The sequence below is a fragment of the Python bivittatus genome, unplaced genomic scaffold (assembly GCF_059951505.1).
Source record: "Python bivittatus isolate LINGU-HERP-01145 unplaced genomic scaffold, Pbiv_v1 ctg000340_np1212, whole genome shotgun sequence".
In the NCBI taxonomy this organism is placed as follows: Eukaryota; Metazoa; Chordata; class Lepidosauria; order Squamata; family Pythonidae; genus Python; species Python bivittatus.
The window spans coordinates 9174510-9186534 of record NW_028277056.1 but is presented as its reverse complement, the minus strand read 5'-3'; the positions used below and the strand labels follow the sequence as shown (position 1 = coordinate 9186534).

Genomic DNA, 12025 nt, shown 5'->3' with positions numbered 1-12025 from the left:
CAGAAAAAACCTGGAGGCAGCTGAACCTAATGCTTAGAATTCAGAAATGCATTCTTTACAGACCATCCACACTAAAAACATAAGTGATAATGCACAGAGCACAAGGCAGAATAGGAGGTTGGTTTGAAAATGGGGCTGGAACAAATTTTCCCAAGGTTTATAAAAGAGTGGGAAAGTATCTAGCCTTCTGCTGTTCATCTCCTCCCCCCCACCCACCCACTGGTCCCAAGACAGCTTTTAAGATGCTGGGCCAGACCTATGGACAACCAACTGGAATCTGCTTTCATTTTTGAGGAGATAGACTGACCTTTTTGAAGGGGTGAGATTCCCTATTTGTTCTCTCCACAGTCAAGGGGCATTTTGTAGGTGGCTCTTGATTGCCCTCTCCCCGAAGAATGGGCACAGTGCATTTTAAAGGTGGCTCTGAGTTGCCCTCAAAAATGAATCAAGCCCCTGTACATAAGGCTTCTGCATTATACAAATAAAGCTTGGAGAAATCCTGGTCAACAGGTTCAGGTGAATCAACAACTACAACCTTCTACAACCTTAACCTGGAAACAATTCATGGGACATATTGTCAGACAGTCCTTCAGAGCAGGCCCTAAGAAAGACTGTAATAGATGTCCCATTGTCCCCCACTCCACTGTCCCCATCTCTCTATGCTAAAGAAGTACACAGATAGAATTAAACAGGAATATATAGTCAGAAGGATATGATGTTTGTCATGGCTACTGATGAAACTATTTGTTTTGAACATGAAAACCAAATAATCAAATCGACTACTGTAAGGCAGAATTAACTGAACAGGACATTTAGAAGTTATACAAGCTATTAACGAACCTTTAAAAGCAAACATGTTGCATAACAACATCAGTCTCTAAGCATGAAAGAAAAACCAAATCAAAAGCTTTATGCTTGTTAATATTATTGACCATGTTTTCTGTACATGTCATAGGTTTCTAGGTTCATAGTTTTTAACTTGAAAACATGACACGCTGCAATGACTACTCTTTATGTTTTAATTTTAAATGAAGTCCCAGAAGTATTACAAAAAGTGAGGGTTTTTTTCTCTCTTCATCTCAAACATATTAATTCATCCAGGTATCCTTCAGCAGGCTCAGTGTATTGCATCTTTTAAGCTCTGTCTGGTTGCTAGAGTGAACTTCCAAGGAATTGACTCAGGATTATGTTTTCCAAAAAAAAGGGTTTTGAGTTAGTCGTCTTTGGAAATTCTCATACCTGAAAGAAAGGGAGAAAAAACAGAAGATGTGGATAAATTCTAAAAAATGGTATATGAAAGCTACTTCGTATGTGAGACTTGGCGGGAATCTCAAGTTAAGGATATCGTTTCCCTTTCTCTAGACATAAAGAGACTTCTCCTAATCTCCAGCACTCAAAGCACCATGTTGGAAACAAAGCCATCTTCCAACTATTTCAGAGACTATCATGACTCCTGTACATTTCATATAGCCAACACAGCTTGCTCCTCCACAGGACAAAGGCCGTTCCTGCAAAAAAATGAGTGTGCAATCCCTCAGAGGCCTAGAATAAGCAGGCTACAGAAAAGGACATGCAGCTTGTTGATTCACTGACATCTTCCATTTCCTGGAAGGAACTCAAGAAACACATGATACCCTTACAAGGACCATGTGTGCTAGGTTAAATCATTAAAATGGTACAGCCTCATTTAGAATGGCTGGACACTGAAGCTCAGTATAGTAAGAGTACAAAAGGCAGAGCGGGAAGGGAGAGGAAGAGATGCGTCAGTAGAAACTTAAAGGGATCTCTACTGCATAACCAGGTTTCCCATCCATGACAAATCTTGTCATTACTTTAGTTTTCCTAGTTACTTAAAGGTAAAAGACCCAAAGTCTCACCAGACCATTAAATGGATACTTTCACTAGGGAAAGTGTCAGGTTTCTCTAACCAAGCACTATTTTTTCAATATTATTTTGGCTTAGAACAAGATTTGGAAAGCTGTGTCTATTCAAGTCTGGCTGAACCAAAATCTCAGCAGCCTGGGCTAGCATACCCTGTGGTGAAAGTAAAGGATGCTGGGAGATGGGGTCTCCAAAATTTGGAGAGTCATGGGTTTAGTATTTCTAAAATAGCTTCTCCACAGGCAATTATGAAACTAAAACAACACAGACACTACATGCCATACAATCAACCAAAACATTACATTAAAATATCTTGGCTTAGATCACATTAACACTGATTAGTTAAATGTCTGACAGAATGTGTTTTTTTGTTCCATAGTTTTCCCAAAGTTTTCCAATAATAGAGTGGAAACGTCAACAGCAATAAGAGAGTTGCCATCACTCTTCTTGGACACCCCTCCATCCTCTTTCTTGAATCCAGAGCTTTATACATTCCTTAAATGAAGCCTCCCTAAACATTGGCAAACAGAGCAGCACCCTTCAGAACAATTCCATCTGCCAAGTGAACAATGGTCTTGCAGAATTCTTCCTCCAACAAGGGTTTCTGAGATACGCTGGACTAAAAAAGGCATAATCTCCAGCCACTTTTAGTGATGAACTGTGTTAACTGAGGATGATGGGAACTATGACCCAACCCATTTGGAAGGAACCAGTTTGGGGAAAGCTTCCATATTTTATGTTGGATTATTTATTTTAATTATATTTCAAATTTGGTCACTGCTCATCTCACTAGGAAGTGACTCATGATGATAGCAAACCCCCTGCATACTGCTAAAAAAATATTAGGAAGTATGTTGACTCCTAACATCATTCCTTGATGACAAAAATACTTATTGTATGATATTTAAATCTTTCACTTATGGAAGGGAGTGACTCATCACAAAATACTTGCCATCTGCAATCCTAAAAGAAAATAGAACTGAAAAAATAAACACCTCAAGATTTGTTGATTGGTTAATACGCAGAACTTTACGTTGATCAAACATCAACCTGATTAACCAGCTAAAAAACCACCCTGTAACCATATTATTATTCTGGTTTAGTACAGAAATGGGGAAACTTCTTCTGCTTAAGAAGTACTGTATCTTACCATTTCAGAACTACATTTGCAGGAATAAAAGCTTCTGATGGGTTGGGTGTCATTTGGGCTTGAGTAACAGCAAAGGATGAAGCGAAGTTATAAAAATTGTCTAGCATCTTTTGAGTGAACTGAAATAATAATAAAAAAGCATTAACAATTTCCACATACATATTCATCTCTACTGCAATTCTCAAAACAGATCGAGCTATTTATTTATGTATTTGAAAACTGCTATTAGGACTTGTGGTGGTTAATAGCAAAAAACAAAACAAAACATATATCCATAATAAAGACAGTAATAAACCAAACAACAATAAAATAAATTGTAGAAAATCAACATAACAGGTAATGCCATCCCTTATTACTCTCCAAATGCTGTCCAAAATATCTCTGTTTTAACTAGTTCCCTGATGCCAATAAGGTAGGTACCATTGAAACAAAAGCCATCATTTGACAGATTTGGTTTTAATAGTAGAGAATATCTGTAGCTCATGGCTGAACTGTTGTGTTCTTGGACTTCTCTGACCTTGGTTGTTTTCCTACAGACATTTCATCACCAGTTGCACTGATGACATTACCTAGCCTGGTTCTACAGCTAGTCTTTGCTTAATGATCCTAATTGGGATCGGCAACTCTGCCACTAAGCAAAATGGTCGCTAAGCAGGAAATCACATGACAACTGCAATTTCTGGCTGGAAAGAGACAAGCCTAGTCAGTTCCACACCTTCAGCTTTTGTTTGCCTCCTAACCACTCCCCCCCCCTTTGGAATGCTTGAGTGCCTGCTTATTGTCTTGTACACATCAAAAGCAAGGCAACTGCACTGGCAGCCCAGGGCTGGGAGCCATGGGAGTGCTACACAAAGTACTCTCTTGAAATCCCTTCTCCAATCTCTGCACTTTTCCTGCTGCCGGCACAATCACATTGTTTTTGATGTGTAGAAGAGCAAACAGCTTACTCTCCTGAAATCCCTTCCCCTCCAATCTGTCTGCTTTGCAGGGAGGAAAAAATGAAAAAAACCACAGGTCAGGCACAGGACAATATGTGCTAACTATATGGCAATCACGTGACTGAGGGACACTGTGAAGGCCAAAAATGGTCGGAAATTGGCCATAAAGTTATTTTTTCACCACCTTTGTAATTTCAAACAGTCGCTGAATGAGTGGTCAGTAAGTGAGGACTACCAGCAAACATCTGCAGGAAAATAACCAAACTCAACACCAAGAACACAACAGATACAATCTGAATAAAAAAGCATGCTCAAAAATAGCCTGCAATATCAGGGATGAACCCAATCATTCTGAGAGCAGAAAGTAGTTTGTGTGACTTTTTCCCTTCTGCTTCCTGCAATCCTCTATGTTCCTCCAAAGCCTCCTCTAGAGAGTTAGGAAGCTATTGTTCAATTGGATTGCACTACACAATCCCCTTAAAGCTATGCATTGCAATAAAGGATTAATAATGCTAAGCAATCTGTGTTTGGGGAAGTTCTACTATTATTGATCAGAATCTCTCAGAATCTCATTTGACATGTCCTGTTCCAATGAATGGCAAATTTGTTAACCCACTCTTTGTCCTGTCTGATACTCCAAGGCCCATCCATGAAGAAACTGCTTATTCTATTGCAGTGTTTTTCAACCTTGGCAAACTTTAAGACGTGTGGACTTCAGCATGCTGGCTTGGGAATTCTGAGAGTTGAAGTCCACACATCTTAAAGTTGCCAAGGCTGAAAAACACTGTTCTATTGGGAAAAAAAACTACGCAATTACCTCTGTGAATGAATTGACTGATGATACTGCAGCACTTGCTACAGGAGTCTGTTGAGCCAAGAGTTCCAAAAGTTCCACAGAAATCCCAATCTGGGCCACAGATGGCATTTGGGGGATAGTCATGGCTCCAAACGGATGCTGACTACCTTTACCTAAAAGAAAGACACCACAGATATCTTGATGCATTTGTCTGCTTCTCATTGCAAGTGCAATTCTAAACTAGTATCAAATATGTACAAGACTTCATGGGAGGGAAACACAGCAGTTATCCTAGTGGTATGAAACAAAGAACAAAAGTCTACAGCCACCATTAATGAAATGTTAAAATGCTGATGCTTCAAAATCACAGTCTCTAGTAGCAGTTTAAGGGAGTATAAATGGAAGGAAGAACTCAAACTTGCCATAAGGAAGAGTCATGCAGGGGAGATATCTGACCTCCTTCTTCTTGCTTTTGCTGACTGCTTGATGAATATATAACTGTGTAAACATGGCAGAGGGTGTCAACATAGGCCAGAATCACACATTCAGTAGCTCTCTTTCTTCCCCATAACATGTGATGCTACAAAACACATGGCATGACATCATTTCAGTTTGGTTTTGCCAAACCTCTTTGGTTGTGCTGCTGCTGGCAAGAATAAATATATCATGGTTTTATTGGTGACTGTTTTGTTTCTAAACAAAATGGGGCTGCCCTTGAAGAGTATCCAGAAGCTTCAGTGGTGCAGAATGCAGCAACATGGGCAGTTATGTGTACTCCTAGAAGAGCACAAATTACACTTCTGCTTTGCAAGCTGCATTGGCTGCCAGTTTGCTTCTGGGTCCAATTCAAGGTGCTGGTTCTGAACTTTAAAGCCCTTCATGCCAGGGGGCTGGGGTTATCTGAGGGACTGTCTCTTCCCGATTACATCAGTCAGTCCCATTAGATCTGGAGGGAAGGTATGCGATGGGTTCCATCGACTAAGGACTTGCATTTGGTGGGTCCCAGGAGGCAGGCCTTCTCTGCTATGGATCCCTCCTTGTGGAACATTCTCCCCCCTGAAGTTAGGCTTGCTCCTTCCCTGCTATTATTTAGGAAGCCCCTCAAGACCTGGTTATGTCATCAGGCCTGGGGGTCTTTGGAACTGGAGACATTCTCAGAGAGCTCCACTATGACTGATATTCGACCTTCTCTGTGGGGTTTGTATATTTCAACATTTTTGATAATATTTTTAATTTTAAAAATTACCTTTTATCCTTTAATAAGGATTGTTTTTTATCTATTTGCTGTTTTATTTAATTGTTGTATGTCGCCCAGAGTTGCTTTGTGTGAGATGGGCAGCTATATATATGTGACAAACAAATCTATCATATCATAAGTTATGGATATATCCCAACAGGATCATAATAATACCTTTGACACTGGGCTGTCTTCAAGAAGTGTGTGAAAAATTTAGCTCAGCCTGCCTGGCTGAGGGATTCTGGGAGTTGAAGTTCACATATCTTAAAGTTGCCAAGTTTGAGAAACACTGCTTTAGTTGACCAAAAAGCTGTTGTCAGACTAATGACTAGAAGAGGCATATTTCTCTCATTAAAACAGTTCCACTGTGTTCCAAACAATTTTGGGACACAGTACAAAATGCTAATGATGATTCATATACAATTTGGAATCAGGTTATTTGAACAAGTAATCTATTTGTGCCACTCTCCTTTGCAACTTTCTCGGGATTTAATATCTCATAGAGAGGACCCTTTCTCAGTGTTGCCATCAGAAGCATAATTGGTGAAAGCATGAAAGATAAGAGATTTCTCTGTGGCCTCTCCCAGGCTTAGAGATCCCTAAGGCAGTTAGCTTTATTGTGACTCTGTAGGAAGAGAGCTGTATTGGTCTAGGGTAGCAAAAAATAAGAAGGAATCTGATAGTGCCTTTATTAACTAACACTTTTAATTAAAAGGCAAAAGCTTTTGGGAACTGCAACTGCAGCCTACATCTGTACAATCAACCTGTCTTCCCCTCCCTTCCCCATTCCCTGCATCTGATGAAGTGAACTGTGGCTCAAGCAAGCTTGTGCCTTTTAATAAAAATTGTTAGTTAGAAAAGACACTACTAGACTCCTTCTAGCAAGTGTGAACATTTTTATATATAAGCTGGTCTACTACTGAATTATATCAATGTCACCTGCTTATTAGTATGCTTTTATTATATCCCAAACTATGTTTTTGTTTGTTTTGTATTATTCATGTCTATTTCAACTGCCATTAAAAGAGAGATACCGTTTAAGTAAATAGGTACAAAAATACTCCAAACTGTATATCATGCATCATGAAAGATATAAGAAAGAGGGAAAGGCAAAGATGTGGATTTTTGCTTTCAGCAAGAGTTACTTGTTCCCTGTTGGATTTCCAGCTTTATAGTAATATTTTAATATTAGTCACGTGGTGATCTAATGCATCCAACTGAAGCCATGCATTATTAGTAATGAAATTACATAATAGCTATCTGAAACAAAATAAATCCAACTGCCAGGAAACATGGCTAAAGAGTTCCCATGAAAACTAATATTTAAAAATGGGGGGGGAGGAGCAATCCATTATTTGTATTTGTTTTCAGCAGAATAGTAAAGTGTGAATAACATGCACATAACTCCAAACCTTAAAAACTAATCCCAGATTAGTTTCATGTAGCTATGTCACAGGAATAGAGTTCTGAAGATGAAAAGATTGTTTTAAAAAGAAAAATATTCCTCTCTGAAAGTAAAGACTAGTTTAAAATGTGCATAAACTCCTCCAAAGAAAACTACAGGGAGTAATAGGTACAAATGAGTTTCAGATTCTCTCTTCCAAGGCCTCTCAGATCTTTAACTATAAGTATGCTAATATTTCTTCTGGTAAAACTTCAGGGGATTACTGATAAGAAAACCTGAGTGGCCTATAATTAAACCTTCCCAGTTATGCAAAGGCTGTAAGGTTGGCCATGTTCCAAATTCCCAAACAGAAATAAACTATCCAGCCAGCAATTTCTAAAAAATTGTCCTAGAACAAGAGCTGAAAGGACAACAGCACTGGCTAGGTCCTACCCTCTTTGAGGGCTCAGCTGTTGGCTTCTATATTTGAGTGAATAAGGAGAAACAAAAAAATTTCCAAGTGCAAACCAGGTACTAAAATACACTTGTTGAATATATTTAAAAGAAACAAATCCAACATATCGTAGCCCAGAAAGATCTTTATTAGGATAAAGTGGTAATAGATTCCCATCAGGTTTCATTATTTGACTAAAATATGTGAGTTCTAATTAAATAACAACACGCACATTTCGTGTTGGAAATATATTTAACTATTTTTCTAACATGAGAAATTGCACTATATTGTGTTTGCATCCTTAGTGTGGCTATCTCCTGTTAAAAACGCTGCTTAGTATAATTTATGTTTTGGGAAATATATTTCTTTGCAACTTTTTTTCCTATTATAGTACTGGGTGGTTAATACTGGCTTTTAATTATTTCAGCATTAGGATTTAAAGTGTTTGCAAGCATGCATCTGATCAAAGCCTGCTTTTTGGTTGAGATAGGCAGGGTTTGCGGGGGGGGGGGGTATTTTGTTTTCTATTTTGCATTCTGCAGAAAATAGAGCAAGAATGCAGAGAATATTTGAGCCCTATGCTGATATGCTTCAATCCAGAACACCCATCACGTGAACATTTGGATAACCTGCACCCTTCGCTGACATTGCTTGAGATTAGCCTCTGCGCACGTGGCGCATTCCATGTGAGCTACGATCTGTTGAATGTACACCAACATATACGTATCTGTACATGTATAATGTGTGACTGTAGGAGATTGATGTCAGCGGGGATGGGGCTTGTCCAGAGTGCTTGAATTCCATAACATGCAAAGGGGACCAAAAACTGCTTTGCTAAATAGATAAACAGCAGCAAAGAAAACACAAGGCTGAAGATCCCATTGTTTATGTCACAAGATTAAGAGCAGAACACAAGGACAGCAGAAACAGCCGCTGCTGCTTGTGTTATGTTTTTCTGCTCACAAGCAATGTTGTAAGTAACATGGGAAGAATTGGCAGGACTGAACTGCCCTCACGGTCAGCAATGGTAAATCTTTATAGCAAGAATGAGGAATCCATCACCAGATGTTGAAATACAGCTCACATCATCCCTGACTAATAAGTAGGCTCTCTAGTCCTTGCCTACTTACCGGTGACAGCTGCTGCTGAGTTGCAGTCTAAAAATATTTGGAGAGCCACAACATGTATAGCAGGGGCAAACAACTGTTTTGTGCTTGCAGGTGGAGCTTTTTTTCTTTTCCAACCTTTTTTTTCAGTCTCCAAGAATGGCAGGGATGGATAGTGTGATGATCTCGGGACACCAATTGCACAGAGCAGAAGTGGAATTTACTGTCCTTTTGAGGAGGTTGGGATGTTTCCTAGTCAAACAGATGTGTTTGGTGGCAGGCCCAGTCATGGGGGGTACTTCAGGAAGCTGCAAAAATGCAGAGATGGCCTACCTGCGCTCCCTAATAACACACACTTATATACAGGATCCAATCCTTGTATTCCCCTCTTACCAGATTTTAGACCAGAAATTTTAAAGATGGCACTTGGTTTTTCATTTGTGACAAATCCAAGGAGCTGCCACACGGCCACACCATTCTCGTCAGGATAGCAGAAGTAGACAGATCCGCCCATACCCTCCGGGAAGGGCACGGTCCCCAGCATGAAGACCACCACATGATTGACGCTCTCGTAGTCGGGCAAGTCAAACACAAACTTGTCCTCTGCCACTTGCTGGGCCACTGTTTGAACCTATAAAAGAAGTTAAACGGGAACTCCTTTTTCCACTGAGTAAAACATTTTTAATCAGTTTAACTGGTTCACATTGCAATGCGTCATTTCGTCCAATTTGCTTCTTGGGTGGCTCACAGAACAATCCCTGCTCTAGCTGGGCAGAAGAAAGAGTTGCTAAGTTATACAGAATACAAGAGTGGAGTCCTTGGGGTTCTCTGAGCTTGGTTCTTTTCTTGCAAACGTTTCATTACCCGGCTAGGTAACATCTTCAGTGCTGAAATGGGATGGGGTTTGCTCTCTATTTATGTGCTGCACATAAATAGAGAACAAACCCCATCCCATTTTAGCACTGAAGATATTACCTAGCCGGGTAATGAAACGTTTGCAAGAAAAGAACCAAGCTCAGAGAACCCCAAGGACGCCACAGTTCAACCCTGAGCTACACATATTCACCTCTATTAGAATAAAGAGTTGTACAAAACATGCTCTAACACACCATTTCTCGATCAGCAGGTTCAGTGTGACCCAACTCTGTCTTTTAGTTGTCAAAGATGCTAAGCCACCTGATAAATCAGTCTGACTCCTGAAAAAGTTATTTCCACTGAAAATACAGATGCATTAAAATGGGGAAAGGGCTAATGAAAGTAATGGCCACATCTGCACAACAGCAACAACCAAAAGTTGTAATTCGCTGTTCAGACGCATCTTTTCTATGCTGAAATAAATAACAGTAGGATGCAAGCTTTGGGTTCACTTGCACAACTCCAACAGGGAAAAAAGTCCAAAGCAAGTGTTGGGCTGCAGTCTTTCATGCAAAGCCCCAATTTGCAATAAAAATTGTGCAAATAGTGGTGGAGTGTCATCTTCTGAAGTCAAATCCCTCCAGGATGAAGTGGGACCTAGGCAGCTCGATAAATAGGCTGTGGAAGGGCTGAGAGGAAGCAGGCAGCTCACACGGACCACAGAAGAATAAAATAAGTACAGAGTAATCTTTCTCCTGAAACAGGAGCCTCATGTCCAATCCAGAAGTTCAACAGGCACAGCCTTTCCCCCTCAGGAATACACAGCAATAAGGGACTACGTGTCTTGAGCTGTTCTTTAGCGAAAGCATAAAGCCTGTTGAAAGCTTCTATAAATGCAATATAAGTTTGTAAACTCCCGCCACAAGTCGCACATCACTTCAGAATCTCTCTAGTCTTCCCCCTCAGGCGCCATCCCGGTGCACTGAGACTACAACTCCCACCAACCCACCACAATAGCCCCTGCTGTCCGGGGGGTGATGGGAGTTGTAGTTCCTAGACACCCGGTGGGCGCCGAGTCGTCCCCTCGACTGGAAAACCCCAGGAGGCGGTGCTTAGAGTTGCCCCGCGCATCGCTCACCATAGAAACCCCAAGGGGCCAACCGGCCCTCTCGTTTCCATGGTCACCCTCTCGCTCTCTCAATCTCTTTCTCTCCTTCCCTCCCCCTCCCTTTCGTTTCCATGGAGACCCAGGGCCAGGGGGCCCGCCCACTCCATCCTCCGCGGCCGAAGGCGGGAGCCACTCACCAGCCTCCCCGCAACCAAGCAACCAAACATGGCGGTGGCGGCGGCAGCACCCCGACTTGGCTCCTCCGAGGGGGCCTTTCTAGACACCTATAATCCGCCCGAACGAACACCCTAACACCCCTCCGTGACGCCCCCACTCCACCCCGCCCCAAGGAAGCACATCCGGGGCAGCCGGAAGGAGGAGATTCTTAAGAGCGTAGGTGGAAGCACCCAGAAAGTGGACCTCACGTCCCAGCATGCAGCGCAGAACAATTCGGGTTCGTTTCCAAAGGAATCGCCGCTCCGGAGGCCGAAGAGTCTATTGGGAAATGTAGGCTTGAGCCTATCAAGGGGCGGAGGGCGCGTGTGCGCACAGAGATAGCGAAATGAGCTTCCATTGGAAAACTGAACTGGTTTTCTCTTCCGACTCAGGGGTTGTAGGGGTTCCTCCTTCCCGGAAAAGAAACTTACGGATGCCGTTTTATTATCTCCCAGCAAATAGAGATGCTATTGTTACCCGTTCCTACTGTCAAGGGAGTGCGCAAGCTTTCTGATTTCACAGAATTCTTCAGATGCACAAAAAGCATCAACATGCATTTATCATTTTCCCCCCGTCCAAATAATACTTCTGCTTTAGTGAGAGCAGGATACCAAAAAGCGGGCTTATTGATCCAATTTCTGTCAGCTTAGGAAAGCGGGAGTCTTTTTAATTCTCCTGAAGCAGAATGAAATGAAAAGGTAGCCCATCCTTGTGTCAAAGGAACACAATAATGTTAATGTATTAGAAAAACTTACCCTAAAACCTAAAAAGTATAGACTTCTTTAATCAGTTCTCAAATTAAAAAACAAGGAAAAATTGATATTTTAATGAATTAATGATCTTACATACTTGGACTAACAGAGCAGTTTGTTTACACTGCTTGCTCTGCTTTATCAACAG

At 41.2% G+C, this 12025-nt stretch overlaps 1 protein-coding gene across 1 annotated transcript; it reads right to left on the bottom strand.

The window, feature by feature from the left end:
• Positions 1 to 1005: 1005 nt before the first annotated feature.
• HIKESHI (heat shock protein nuclear import factor hikeshi) lies at positions 1006 to 11263 on the bottom strand. Its single transcript, XM_007442041.4, has 5 exons — positions 11107 to 11263; positions 9340 to 9577; positions 4787 to 4938; positions 3032 to 3150; positions 1006 to 1239 (listed from the first exon to the last, which is right to left on the bottom strand). The coding sequence occupies exons 1-5, from the start codon at positions 11134 to 11136 to the stop codon at positions 1185 to 1187; spliced, it is 594 nt and encodes a 197-aa protein (XP_007442103.1). The 5' UTR covers positions 11137 to 11263; the 3' UTR covers positions 1006 to 1184.
• Positions 11264 to 12025: the final 762 nt, after the last annotated feature.